The 14736-nt window shown below is 56.6% G+C and overlaps 1 protein-coding gene across 5 annotated transcripts in view; it reads left to right on the top strand.

The window, feature by feature from the left end:
- Positions 1–14736, top strand: part of TBC1D16 (TBC1 domain family member 16) — a 95405-nt gene that overhangs the window by 15386 nt on the left and 65283 nt on the right. For 4 of the 5 annotated variants that reach the window (XM_039476422.2, XM_039476420.2, XM_039476419.2 and 1 more), the window contains exons 2-3: positions 3714–3950; positions 5846–6443. In XM_039476422.2, the coding sequence (XP_039332356.1) occupies positions 3776–3950; positions 5846–6443 (773 nt within the window). In that variant the 5' untranslated portion in view covers positions 3714–3775. The remainder of the gene's footprint in view (positions 1–3713; positions 3951–5845; positions 6444–14736) is intronic. The other variant, XM_039476421.2, reaches the window with a different exon arrangement.

Below are 14736 nucleotides of genomic sequence, written 5' to 3'. Positions count from 1 at the left end.
AGCCTCCTGAGTAGCTGGGACTGTAGGCACTCACCCCTATGCCCGACTAATTTTCGTTATTTTTTAGTAGAGCTGGAGTTTCATCATGTTGGCCGGGCTGGTCTTGAACTCCTGACCTCAGATGATCTGCCGGCCTCAGCCTCCCAAAATGCTGGGATGACAGCCATGAGCCACCTGCCTGGCCTTATAATTTTCGAATGTGTTCATAACGTGGTGTATTTGTTTGCTAGGACTGTCCTAACAAAGAGGTGGGGATCAGGTGGCTTGAACAATAGAACTTTTCTCTCTGACAGCTCTGGAGGCAGGAAGTCCAAGAAGGTGTTGGCAGGCCCCCTTCCTTCTGCAGCTGTGCAGGAGGGGCTGCTCCAGGCCTGCCCCTTGCTGGCAGATGCGGTCTTTGTATTCACGTGGCACTCCCCTTGTATACAGGCACCTGTCCTCTAACTTCCTCTTTTTATAAAGACACTGGTCCTATTGACCTCAAGGCAACTTGATCACCTCTATAAAGACACTGTCTTCTAAAACAGTTTCATTCTTGGGTACTGGGGTTTCAGACTTCAACACAGGAATTTTAGGGGATGTACCTCAACTCTAAAATTTGTTATATCATAAATATATTTCACCTGGGAAAGTATATTTATGATCCAACTGAAAGGAAGATACGATAGAATTCCAAGGAGTGGGTTTTTTAATTCATTCATTCATTACAGGGCACAGAAGATGGAAAATACACAAATATCTTAGGATGATGTAATTTAAGGGACTCATAGTCTTCCTTTTACTTCTGTGTTTCAAACTAAAAAAAAGAAGTTTAAAAAAATATGTCAAGGATTCTCCATTTCTAATTTGATGGTGACCAGAGTTTGGAAACTAGGTTACATTTCAATGAAATAGCCTTGCAAAAGAGCAAATGCATTTTATCTTACTATTTATTTATTTAGTTTTTTGAGACGGAGTCTCGCTCTGTTGCCCAGGCTGGAGGGCAGTGGTGTGATCTTGGCTCACTGCAACCTCCACCTCCCGGGTTCAAGCGATTCTCCCGCCTCAGCCTTCCGAGTAGCTGGGACTACAGGTGCCCACCGCCACGCCTGGCTAATTTTTTTGTATTTTAGTAGAGACGGGTTCACTGTGTTGCCCAGGCTGGTGTCCAATTCCTGGGCTGAGGCGATTGGTCCACCTCGGCCTCCCAAAGTGCAGGGATTATAGGCGTGAGCCACCGCACCCGGCCGCAGATACATTTTAAAAATAAGTGGAATTGTTTTTAGAGAGCAAATAGTCTTGTCTAATGTTTAACAGACATTTTCCATTTCTCCAAAAAGAGCCCAGACTCTCCAGAACAATCTGGGAGGGGTGGGGCATTGTCCTGGTGCTCTCAGGTGGCAGGTGAGGGAGGAGCCGGAGTTCTGCACGTCGGGGACAAAGGTCTCCCACTCCAGGGTTTCCCGCTCACTAAATGACCCTGGGTACTCAGACCCTGTCGTCTGATCTGCAAAACTGCACTCTTGGGATACACCTCCCAGAGCCACGGGGAGATTCCACATCTCATGGGATGTGAGAAAATGCTGTATTTTGAACACTTGTATTTTGGAATCTCTTTTAAAACTTCCAGCACATTCTTTTGATTATCTGCAGTGCTGGGAAAACATTTTCACTTAAAGAGGGTTTTGATCTGGAGAAGCAGCTGAGAGCTGTGCGTAGCCAGCTCTGGTGACTAGGGCAGTCACACTGAATAACGCTGCGTGAAACACAGAAGGCAGCTCTAGCCCCGCCGTGGCCTCATCCACTGTGGACACCACGACCACGCGGGCCGCGGTGCATCCAACATGTGGCTGGGCAGAACTTCGATGTGCCTAAGTACGAAATGCACTGCGGACTTTGAAGACTTTAAGAACGTAAAATAGTTCAGGGGCAGTGGCTCACGCCTGTAATACCAACTCTTTGGAAGGCTGAGGCAGGAGGATCACTTGAGGCCAGAAGTTCAAGGCCAGTCTGTGCAGCAAAGTGAGACCTCATCTCTACCAAAAATAAAAAAGACGTTTGGTTGGTAGAAACCGGCTGTCAAGCGTTGGAGCAGGTGTCTCCTTGGGTTTCCCCAGGCAGAGCCATCCAGCGTTGTAGGTCACAGCGCACAGTATATACACATGTTATACGCCCCAGGCTGTCTCACCCACACAGGTGTGTCCTCACGAAGCAGACGCTCCCTGACGCAGTGCTGAGCCTGGCCACGGCCAGTGTTTGAGGCCATTTTCTATTTTTCTTCTTCTTTTTTTCCTCTTATGCTGGTGTTGACCCACTAACTTGATTTCAGGATCTACAATAGGGCTGCAAATTGCAGTTCGAAGAACCACCCTCAGGTAGTTCCTAAAGGTAGAATTTTGGCGGGGGGGTCAGGGCGTCTCAGTGATGCTGGATCCTGCCAGGTCCGTCTCGCCTTGGAGGAGACAGGGCTGGTGAGAGCTCCCCTTTCCCTCATCCTCTCCAACATGAAGTATTTTTAGACTCAAAATTGCTTTTTGCCGGTCTGTTGGGTGTTGAATTTTTATTTGAAACTGAGAATCTTGCCAGGCCTAGTGGCTCACACCTGTAATCCCAGCACTTTGGGAGGCTGAGGCAGGTGGATCACCTGAGATCAGGTGTTTGAGACCAGCCTGACAAATACAGTGAAACCTTGTCTCTACTGAAAAAAAAAAAATACAAAAATTAGCTGGGCGTGGTGGTGCACACCTGTAATCCCAGCTATTTGGGAGGCTGAGACAGGAGAATGTCTTGAACCCGGGAGGCAGAGGTTGCAGTGAGCTGAGACTGCACCACTGCACTCCAGCCTGGGCAACAGAGGGAGACTCGGTCTGAAAAGGAAAAAAAAGAAACTGAGAATCTCTTTATATGTTTATCAGATGTGTGGAGCACATCTTCCTCTTGTGTGGAGCACCCATTTTTTCTCTTGAGATGTTGCTCCTTTTCACCATGAATTTGTAGGGGTTCTTTATATATTCTGGATACTAATCCTTTTGTTTATAAAATTTCCTTCTTTCTTTTTCTTGAGACAGAGTCTTGCTCTGTCACCCAGGCTAGAGTGCAGGGGTATGATCTCGGCTCACTACAACCTCCACCTCTCAGGTTCAAGTGATTTTCCTGCATCAGCTTCCCAAGTAGCTGGGACCACCACAACTTGCTGATTTTTGTATTTTTGGTAGAGATGGTGTTTCACCATGTTGGCCAGGCTGGTCTCGATCGCCTTACCTCAAGTGATCTGCCCGCCTCGGCCTCCCAAAGTGCTGGGATTACAGGCAAGAGCCACCATACGCAGCCTATTTATTTCTTTTTAATGAATTGGAAGGACTCATTTGTGCCGACGCAGGAGGGAAGCTGAGAAAAGAGAACGCCTGGAGGTTTTTATGAAATGGCTGAGGTGGGAACAGGGTTCCCGTAGCTTAGTGGTTCTGCTTGGGAGGGATTTTGCCCCCCAGCGCACATTTGGCAGAGCCTGGAGATGTTCTGGCTGTCGTCCTGGGGAGGGAGGTGCCGGTGGCATCCACGGGTTGAGCCCCTGTGACCCACAGGTGGCCTGGCCAAGGTGGAGAACGTGGCCTGCCCTGTACGGAGCGGCGCACCAGCAGGAAGCGCTCCTGTGGTTACCCGCCATCCCCCCAGTGCCCAGGGTAGGCGGGATGCAAGTCCACGCCCTTGACCATCTCCTCTCTCTCCCTCCCCAGGCAGATCTTGACGAGCCCCGCCTGAGCCGAAGCGTGCGGAGGATGGAAACACTTGCCCGGCAATGTCTCTGGGCCGCCTCCTTCGCCGGGCCTCCTCCAAAGCCTCGGACCTCCTGACCCTCACCCCGGCTGGCAGCGGGTCCCCCTCCGTCCTGGATGGCGAGATCATCTACTCCAAGAACAATGTCTGCGTGCACCCCCCGGAGGGGCTGCAGGGGCTGGGGGAGCACCACCCAGGTGAGCTGGGCCGGCAGGCTCCAGGGTTGCGCAGCCCCGGTGATCGTCCGAGGCCCTGGGCCACACACGGAAGAAAGACAAGTGTGTTTGATTCCTTTTCCAGAATGTGTAACTAGCTGCAGCTGTCCTCACAGAAGCGGGCTCTGGGGTGTTAGGTCCGGCTCACGGCAGCCTGGGTGAGTCCCTCAGCCCCGCTGCTTTCAGAGGGAGGGAACAAAAGGATAGTTAGTGATCCCTGAGGCCTGCCTGGCCCCTTGGCGTTCATGTGAATAACTTGCAACAACAAATGAATGTATTGGCCGGGCGTCGGTGGCTCACACGTATAATCCCAGCACTTTGGGAGGCTGAGGCGGGCCGATCACGAGGTCAGAAGTTCGAGACCAGCCTGGCCAACATGGCAAAACCCTGTCTCTACTAAAAATACAAAAAATTAGTCAGGCAGAGTGGCGTGCGCCTGTAATCCAAGCTATTTGGGAGGCTGAGGCAGGAGAATCCCTTGAACCCAGAAGGCAAAGTTTGCAGTGAGCCGAGATGGCGTGACTGCACTCCAACCTGGGCGTTTGGAACTCCATCTCCAAAAAAAAAAAAAAAAAACCAAAACCAAAACCAAATTAGTGCCTTGCTTTGTTCATCTGTTGCTTTATTTAATTATCACAACAACCTCATGGGAGTGGCCAGGGCCCCAGCAGGCCTCTTAGATGGGTAGGGACGCAGGTGTTGAGAGGCTGAGCGGCTCTTGACCGCACAGTGCCGTCTGCGAAGGAGGTGAGGCTGCAGGACCGTCTCTGGACTCTCTCTTCTCATTTCTTCCTGTCGCCACCCACTTCCCCGGCTGCCAAAAGGGTGTTTCAGGGCCGCCGTGTCCTGTGGCCTGCACCGGCATGCCCTAACGTTTGCTTGGCCCGGGCAAGAATACAGATAGTAGCCCCAGATAAGATGGCAGAATATTAACGTGATCATCTAGGCACGGTGGTTCGCACGTCTAATCCCAGCACTTTGGGAGACTGAGGCAGGAGGATTGCTTGAACTCAGGAGTTCGAGACCAGCCTGAGCAACAGAGCTAGATTTCATCTCTAGTAAAAAAAAAAAAAAAAAAAAAAAAATGTTAGGCCGGGTGAGATGGCTCACGCCTGTAACCCCAGCACTCTGTGAGGCTGAGGCGGGCGGATCACAAGGTCAAGAGATGGAGACCACCTTGGCCAATAAGGTGAAACCCCTCTCTACTAAAAAACAAAAAATCAGCCAGTGTGGTGGCTTGTGCCTGTAGTACCATCTTTTTTTTTTTAATTGCATTTTAGGTTTTGGGGTACATGTGAAGAACATGCAAGATTGTTGCATAGGTACACACATGGCAGTGTGGTTTTCTGCCTTCCGTCCCCTCGCCTGTATCTGTCATTTCTCCCCATGATGTCTCTTCCCACCTCCCCCCCCACCCCCCCCACCCCCACCCCACCCCCCCCCACCCCCGTCCCGCCTCCATTTCCCGCCTGTAGTCCCATCTGCTCGGGAGGCTGAGGTGGGAGGATGGATTGAGCCTGAAAGGTAGAGGTTGCAGTGAGCTGAGATCATGCGACTGCACTCCAGCTTGAGAGGCAGAGTGAGACTGTCTTGAAAACGAAAACACAAAAACCAAAAAGGCGTGGCAGGCCGGCGCTGGGGGACTCGTGCCCTGGACCTGCTAGAGCGTGTGTTCCTAGAAAGCGCGCAGAGCTGGAATTCATTTCAAGCTCCGCTGTTTCCCTCTGGTGCTTTTGCTCAGGGCCAGGCTGTATCTGAAGCCCGACTGGCACTTTGCTAAAGGGTGGTGGCCTCTAGGAGCTGCTGCCAGAGGCGCCATAAGGGCCTGATCCACAGCGTCCCCGCCTCTAACGCGCCGTCCCCCTGGCTCCTCACAGGTTACCTGTGCCTGTACATGGAGAAGGATGAGATGCTGGGAGCCACCCTCATCCTGGCATGGGTCCCCAACTCTCGCATCCAGAGGCAGGACGAGGAGGCCCTGCGCTACATCACGCCGGAGAGCTCCCCCGTCCGCAAGGCGCCCCGCCCTCGGGGCCGGCGTGCCCGGAGCTCGGGGGCCTCCCACCAGCCCTCCCCCACGGAGCTGCGGCCCACCCTGACCCCCAAAGATGAGGACATCCTGGTGGTGGCCCAGAGCGTGCCGGACGGCGTGCTGGCCAGCCCTGCGCCGGAGGACGAGGAGAAGCTGGCGCAGGGCTTGGGGGTGGACGGTGCCCGGCCGGGCTCGCAGCCTGCCCGCAGCCCCTCCGGGATCTTGTCGACAGTCAGTTCGCAGGACGGCGCCGAGGAGGGGCGGGAGCCGCGGCCCGAGGCCGGGGAGGAGGATGGCTCCCTGGAGCTGTCCGCGGACGGCGTGAGCAGGGACAGCTCCTTCGACTCGGACTCCGACGCCTTCTCCTCGCCCTTCTGCCTCTCACCCATCAGTGCAGCGCTGGCCGAGAACCGTGGCTCCGTGTTTCTGGAAAGCGACAGCAGGTGAGTTCCCGGCTCTGGGCAGGGGCTCCCGGGCGGCCCCCGAGGCCTGACCCGGGTGGGAAGCAGTCGCCTGCTTCACCTGCGGTGCTGGGTCAGCGCTGGAGGCATCTGCCCGACCCACCCGCGGGCTCTGAAGGGTGTGCCGAAGCCCGTCCACGTTCTCCTCCCTCCTTGCTTTCGGCTGCCTCGCCTGGGATTAAACAGGCCCTGCCAGGTGTGACGGGCCCACGACTGAGGCCGTGTCCCCTGGAGTCCTGGTTCCTCTGTTCCCATCGCCGGGAGGGCAGGAGATTGTCAGTCCCCAAGTGAGTGCCCGAGAGGCCCGGTGGCATCATGAGGCTCACGCACAGGGCTGGCCCAAGCCCGGATGTGCTGCTCTGCTTGGTCCCAGCCTCCTGCTCCACCCGGCAGCCCACCGGGCTTGTGACCTGCCCCCGGCGGTCCTCGGAACCGTCAGCCTCCCTCTGTCTTGTAGCTCTAGAGGACAGAACGTAGCCCCGGGCAGTGTTGACCACGGTCACCGGACTTGGCTGCCGCTGTGCCCCTGGGGAGTCCGGCCAGAGCACCTGGAACCCTTGGTGGTCACCCTAGCGGGAGCTGGAATTCAACCCATGCCCTGCGGTGGGCCCCTGGGCCTTGGAGCCCAAAGAGACTTTCCTGAGTGGGGAGGGTCGCATATTCCCACGAGGGTCCTCCTGGCCTTGCGGTGGGCGCCAGTGTGCTCACCTAGGCCTGGAGCCCCCAGAGCCAGCACAGAGGGCCCGTGTCCGACTCGCACAGCCCCTTCCTATGCCCTGGCTGTGGTCCTTACGCTCATTAGGTTTCTAGGCAAATAACGGTGCCGACCACAGACAAGCAGAGCTGACATCAGCCAGTGAGCGGGTCAGTAACTACTGAGCTCGTGGCGTGAGCCGGGCGTGTGCTGGCTGCGGGCGGCCCGGGCCTTGCCTGGGTGCCAGACACCATGGGCTGTGGATGGTGCATGTGTGTGCTCTCCACAACCCCACGCCCCACGAGGCGGGCCCTCATATCATCCCTGGGGGAAAGGGGAAAGGCAGGCTCGGAGAAGGTCAGTGACTTCTGGCCAGGCTGGCATTTGAACCCAGCTGGGTCTGTGCCAGGCCTGCAGCGTGAAAGTCACCCCAGGCCGATTTAGCCCGGGATCAGCGGGGCATGATGCAGGGACTCCAGCTTTGCGGCCTCAGCAGGGGCGGCTGTGGGGCGCGTTTCCCTGCTCACACCCCTCCAGTAAGATGCGGTCCATTCGAGCCCCAGGGTGAACCGGTAACGCTTATCTCAATTATCTGAGAGTGCAGATAGAAGGACGCCGTTAGCTGTAAGCGAGGACTCCAGGTCCCCGGAGGCTCACTGAGCTGGGTGGCGTCCAGGGCTGGGGAACCCAGCTGCGCGGGTTCTGGGCCTGGCGTGGGTCCTGCCGTCCGGACTCAGTCAGAGCTCCCCCTGGTGGTGCCAAGCCGACGGTGCGGCAGAACCTGTGGGCGTCCCCAGGGCCCAGCTGTGTCCCAGAGAGGTGGTGGGCTTGAGGCTGAGGACTCAGTGGCAGACCCCAGCCAGAACCTGGCCGGTCAGCTCTGTCCAGCAGCCCCTTTCACAGGGAGCTCAGGCCTAGGAGCTGGGGACCTGAGTGCCGCTTGAGTTCAGGCACCACTGGTTAGTGTGAAGCTGGGAAAGTCCTTAGTCTTCTTGGAGCCTCGGTTTCCCCGTTTGTAAGATGAGGCTGGTGATAGCTGCTCTCTGGGGGTATTGTGAGAATGCACCCCGTTCCCCTTTCCTCACCCTCCGCCTCCGTGGTTCTCCAATCTGGCTGCACGTGTCGGGGGGCTCTGCGGGGAAGCCCTTGTACAACGCTGATGCCCAGGCACCTCCCGGCTCTTGTAGAGCAGTGATTCCCACTGATTCTGTCCCCAGGGTGTGTGGCAATGCCAGGAGACAAGGAGACACTTTTTGTCACAACCGAGGGTGGGAGTGAATTGGCATCAGTGGACAGTGGTCAGGGGTGCCGGGCACTCACTCCGGAAACCGAGGTGCCCCTCTGACTGGGACCCGCCGGAGGCCACCCATCATTTTCAGGATGAAGTGCCATCTCCTTCACGCAGGGTCCAAGGCCCGTCACCATCTGGCCCCTGCTGAGCGATGGTGCTCCCTCTTCCTCCCCCCACCGTGCACACCTTCAAGTTCATGGTCCCCTCCGTCTCTGGATCTCCTGGGCTGTCTCAGCCACATGCCTTTGGTCAGGGATCCCCTCTGCCTGGGCTTCCTCCTCCCCGTCTCTCCTAACTGACCAGCTTGTATGTGTGAGACTCAGCTCCAGCCGACAGGGCACCTTCATGCCAGCTTTTGGGGGAGGCTTCACCATTCCCCCGACCCTGGGCCAAGGAGGGCGCTCCCCATGGCCCCCTTCTCTGCTCTGCTGCACGAGTCCCCACTGAGAATACACCCCGTCTGCCTGTCCCTGTCCGTCCGCAGCTGATGGGAGGCAGATGGTGGTGAAGGAGTAAATTCTGGAGCCTGACAGATCTGTTTCCAGTCCTGGCGTCACCCCGAGTTCTGTGTGATTTTGCGGCCGTTACCTCCCACGTCCAAAACGCAGATGCCTCGAGGGGCTGAATTGTGGCCAAGAGCCTCCTTGTAGGGTGGAGTCTGCGTGAAGGTTGAGCACCAGCCTGGGGTATGGGGTCAGGGAGCCTGGCCTGGGACCTGTCCCGTCCCCACCTGGAGGCCGTGCTGGGGGGCGCTGCTCCTGACGAAGGCTCAGAAAATGCCTCTTGGCCGCGGCTCGCCCCTCAGGCCCCTGTTAGCCGGCGCCAGGGGAGGCTTGATGAACGAGCAGCTTTGTGCTGGGATGAGGTGGACGGGGACGGGACTGTCACCCCCGCCCCGGAAGTGTGTGCTTCAGTCTTGAGGCTGGAGTGGAAACAGCCTGTCTCCAAGACAGACTGCTGCGAACTTGCTTTTTATTTTTAAAAAGTAGATACGGAGGCCGGTTGCTGTGACTCACACCTGTAATCCCAGCACTTTGGGAGGCCAAGGTGGGTAGATCACTTGAGGCTAGGAGTTCAAGACCAGCTGGGACAAATGGCAAAACCTTGTCTCTATAAAAAATATGAAACAATTAGCTGGGCATAGTGGTGCGAGCCTATGATCCCAGCTACTCGGGAGGGAGGCTGAGACAGGAGGATCGCTTGAGCCTGGGAGGTGGAGGCTGCAGTGAGCTGTGATCACACCACTGCACTCCATCCTGGGTAACAGAGACATACCCTGTCTGAAAAAAAAGAAAGGAAAAAAGAAAAGCAGGCATGGATTCTGGAAGGGGCTGGGCAGGCTCTGCACATTCCCGGCCTTTCCGTGCTCCTCTGCGCTTCCTGGTCCCCACAGCACGGTAGACCCTGGAATCAGACGTGGTGCTCCTCGCTCCCTCCCCATCCTACAGGACCTTCATGTGCAGGGACTGGAAATCCTTGGCTGAGACGGTGAATTGTCCTGGACGCTATAGAGCAGGCGTTCCCAGCCCGGCTGCCTGTGAGAATGCCCTGGGCAGCTTTAAAAATCCTGATGCCCAGGCTGCACCCAGGCCAATTAAACCAGGACTGCTGGTGGTGCCCAGGCATGGGAATTTTTTGAACTCCCTGGGGTTTGTTGAAGTGCAGGCAGCATTGAGAATCCCTGCTGTGAAGGGGTGCAGAGAGAGAGAGAGAGAGAGAGAGAGAGAGAGAGAGAGAGAGAGAGAGACAGAGAGAGAGAGAGAGAGAGAGAGACAGAGAGAGAGAGACAGAGACAGAGAGAGAGTCCAAGCCTGGTGCTCTGGGGTGGGGAGTGGGGGACAGAGAGAGAGAGAGACTAGGAGGGTGGAGAGAGAGTTGGGGGTGGGGGGGAGAGAGAGAGAGAGCTGCTGTGAAGGGGCATAGAGAGAGAGAGAGAGGGATGGGGAGGGGGGACAGAGAGAGAGACTAGGAGGGTGCAGAGAGAGTTGGTGGGGGAGAGAGAGAGCGTGCTAGCATGCTTGGTGCTCTGGGGTGGGGAGGGGCGTCAGGGCTGAGGCCCCCAGAGAACTGGCCACTCCGCAGGGGTGTTGGTGTTGAGGATTCGGGGGCACCCATTGCCACTTGTGGAGGGGTTTAACTGGGAGCTGAGTCCCCCGGGGGTGGGCAGAGCAGGTAGGCTGGCTCGAGGGTCCCCTCTAGTGGCAGCTCTGAAGAACTGCACGTGCAGGCTGCGTGTCTGGCTGGGATTGGTCAGGAGCCCCGAAACTCCCCCACCCCTCTCTGGAGCCGGGGTGGGTGGGGGGGTGTCCCCAGGCATCTGGTTATTTGCAGGTAGTTCACGGAAGAGGGGCGGGGTTAGGAATGGCAGTGTTCCCCGGGGACACATTCGTGTGCTACCTGTAGGGAGGGCCAGGCAGGGCCTGGATGCTGGAAGGTGAGCCCACCTACCAGACCCAGAGGGCTCCTTTGGGACCCCCAGCCCCCAGCCTAGCCACGGCCTGGAAATCCTTGACCAAGAGAGTATCCAAGGCTGACTTGGGGGACGGGTGATGAGAGAGCTGCTGTCGCCAATGCCTCGTCCCGCCTCCCTGCCCTGAGACCCCGAGACCCTGAGCTTCCCCTCAGGGAAGTCTCGGTCCTGTAGCCCCCTCAGCGTCGGAAGGCAAGGCTCTGGGGTGTGCTGGGGAGGGTGACCACCAGGCACGACTGGTCATCCTGCCCTTGGTTTCTGTGCTGGAAGGTGCTGTCTAGTCCAAAAGGCCAGTTGGGGGAGGGTGTGGGATAACAGGGTGCCCTGGGGCCAGGACCGTGTCCACTGACCCTGCCCTGGGGATGTACACTGGTGACGTGGATGGAGAACTGAAACAAGCCTGGGCAACATAGCAAGATCCCATCTCTACCAAAAAAGAAAAAAATTAGCTGGGGGTGTGCATTGGTGACCTGGATAAAAAACTGAAACAAGCCTGGGCAGCATAGCAGGATCCCGTCTCTACCAAAAAAGAAAAAAATTAGCTGGGGGTGTGCATTGGTGACCTGGATAAAAAACAAACAAGGGCCGGGCACGGTGGCTCAAGCCTGTAATCCCAGCACTTTGGGAGGCCGAGGCGGGTGGATCACGAGGTCGAGAGATTGAGACCATCCTGGTCAACATGGTGAAACCCTGTCTCTATAAAAATACAAAAAATTAGCTGGGCATGGTGGCGCGTGCCTGTAATCCCAGCTACTCAGGAGGCTGAGGCAGGAGAATTGCCTGAACCCAGGAGGCGGAGGTTGCGGTGAGCCGAGATCGCGCCATTGCACTCCAGCCTGGGTAACAAGAGCGAAACTCCGTCTCAAAAACAAAACAAAAAAACAAACAAACAAAAAAACCAAAAAAAAAAAACAAGCCTGGGCAGCATAGCAAGACTCCATCTCTACCAAAAAAAGAAAATTAGCTGGGTGTGGTGGGGCATGCTCTTAGTCTTAGCTACTCTGGAGGTTGAGGCAGGAGGATTGCTTGAGCCCGGGAGGTGGCAGCTGCAGTCAGCTGTGATCGCACCAGTGCACTCAGGCCTGGGTGACAGGGTGACACCTTGTCTCAAAGAAAAGAAAAGAGAAGAAAAGAAAACCAGATTCTGCTCCCTAAGTGAAAATGTCTCTTCTGGACCTCATCCTAAGAAAGAATCCAAATTACAGAAAGAAAAACAGCAGTGGCTGGGTACGTGGCTCACCCTGTAACCTGAGCACTTGGGGAGGCTGAGACAGGCAGATCACCTGAGGTTGGAGTACGAGGCCAGCGTGGCCAACACAGCAAAACCCCGTCTCCACTAAAAATACCAAAATTAGTTCAGCATGGTGGCACATGCCTGTAATCCCAGCTACTTGGGAGACTGAGGCATGAGAATAGCTTGATCTTGAGAGGCAGACGTTGCAGTGAGCTGAGATCATGCCCCTGCGCTCCAGCCTGGGTGACAGAGCTAGGCCTTGTCTCAAAAAGAAAAAAAAAAAAAAAAAGTAGAAAGCCAAAAGCATCTGCATGAAGATTGCTCATCATGGTGTTCTTACAGCAGAGGAAAAAAAAAAGGGCAGAACCTAAGAATCCGGCAGCCGAGGAGGTGGCGTGACTGAGGTCACTCTGTTGGGTCAGGGAGTCCCACACCTGGGCTCATCAGTCCCTGAAATCTTACCCAATTTCATTTATTTATTTTTGATGAGGAGGGGGCGCCATCTGACTTCCCAAAAGGTCTGTGACCCGTCAAAGGTTCGGAAGCGTGGTGCTGCCAGATAGAAGAACGTGTGACACGCCGTGTGGCAGTAAGGAAAGTTTCAGCGACTCAGACGCAGAGCAGGACGCAGGTTCTGATTCTGCACATTGCAGCTGGACTCTGTGAAGAGGCCTGAGGTGTGCAGGAGGCCCTCAGGGCAGGGCTGCCCCGGAGAGCTCCCGGCGGGACACGCCGTCCGCACAGCGGCCGCTGGCTTCATGCAGCTCATGACCCCTTGATGTGGCTCAAGTGCAACTGAGCAACCGAATTTTTAATTTCGCATAACGCTGATGAATAAAATTGTGTTTAACGACATTTGGTTTTAGAGACAGAGTCTCGCTCTGTGGCTCAGGGCGGATCACCGAGCAGCAGCACGGTCACAGCTCGCTGCTGACTCAACGTCCCGGGCCCCAGGGGTCCTCCCACTTCAGCCTTTCCAGCAGCTGGGATGGCAGGCGGGCGCCGCCACGCCCAGTTCATTGATTTTATTATGTTTTGGAGACAGAGTCCCGCTATGTTGCCCAGGCTGTTTTCAAACTCCTAGGCTTAAGTGACCCTCCTGCCTGGGCGTCCTGAAGCGCTGGAATTACAGGCACAGCCACGTGCCCGGCCCTGATTGATGTGGATTTGAATAGCACCCGTGGTCACTGGCCACAGCAGCGGACAGCCGAGGTCGCGCGCGTTAGCCTCGTGTGATCACGAGCGCTTATTTTACGTTCCTGTTTTCAAAAATGCTATTCTGTGATTACATGAAGCATAGGATGGAAACCAAGGTATAAAAAGAGACAGGTGGGGAGAACCCTGCGCACCCGAGCGGGCTTAGCGTCTCCCACGGCCCTGCATAGAGAGCCCCCAGCGCGCACTGGTCACGGAGGCCCTCCCGGGGGCACCCCTGCTGCCGACCTGCCACCCTGGGTCCCGTGCTGCCGGCGGGGCCTCTCCCTGGGGAGGCCAGTGGTTCCTTCTCTCTCCCTGGGTCCTCGGCATGCGTTCTCGGGGCGGCCAGCCCAGGCAGTGACGGGATTTGGGGTGTTGGGATGGGCTGGGTGGCCTGGCCTCAGGGTTTGGCCACTTGGTACCGTGGTTTCTGGCCTGAAGTTCCTGCCAGGTCAGACGCAGTCCAGGCGGGTCGGCGCGGCCACAGGCGGGCACGGGCCGGGAGCAACGTGCTGCCCACTCCGGGGTCCTGCGGGACCCCTTGCCCTCCACTTTCCTCTTGCTCTTTCCCACACACACTGGGCGCTTCACCCCAAACATTGCCGCTTCCCACCTTCCTCCCTGCAGCTGGAATGTTCTCTCGCCTGCTGGAACCCCAGCCCCCCTGCAGGCGGAAAAGACTTTCTTCTCCGTGACCCCTGCTGGGACCTGAGTTTTCTCTCTGGAGAGCTCCTACCAAGGCCCTGGGCGGTGGTGTTCCCTAGTGCGTCACCGGCACCGTTCCCAGGCGCTTCCTCGCGGGGTCCTCCCTGTGCCTGAGCCTGCTCCCCACTGTGTGTGGCCTCCACGCCCTGGAAACGCTGCAGATGTGTCGAAGCAGCTGGACTTTTTTTATCTCCAGCGAATGTGAAGTTTGACAGCCACCGAGGCGAGGCCTCCACGCCGGACAGCGCAGGTCTGGACGGAGCGTTCCTGGGAGGGTGGAAGGTGGACCCTGGAAATGTTGCAACTCTCCTGGCAGAGCGGGCCTGAGAACCTCAGTCAAAAGGAATGGGGAGGCCGGGCGCGGCGGCTCACGCCTGCAATCCCAGCACTTTGGGAGGCTAAGGTGGGCGGATCGGTCAAGAGATCGAGACCATCCTGGCCAATATGGTGAAATCCCGTCTTTACTAAAAATACAAAAAGTAACTGGGCATGGTGACCCGTGTCTGTAGTCCCAGTTAGTCGGGACACTGAGGCAGGAGAATCGCTTGAACCCGGGAGGCTGAGGTTATAGTGAGCCGAGATCGAGCCACTGCACTCCAGCCTGGTGACAGAACAAGACTCCATCTCAAAAAAAAAAAAAGGAATGGGGGAAGACGAGGCCCCTCTCCACTCCCTCCGGGTGGC

Source organism: Saimiri boliviensis, chromosome 17 (genome assembly GCF_048565385.1).
Source record: "Saimiri boliviensis isolate mSaiBol1 chromosome 17, mSaiBol1.pri, whole genome shotgun sequence".
NCBI classification, from domain to species: Eukaryota; Metazoa; Chordata; class Mammalia; order Primates; family Cebidae; genus Saimiri; species Saimiri boliviensis.
The sequence above is the reverse complement of the archived record's forward strand: the minus strand, read 5'-3'. Positions and strand labels throughout refer to the sequence as shown.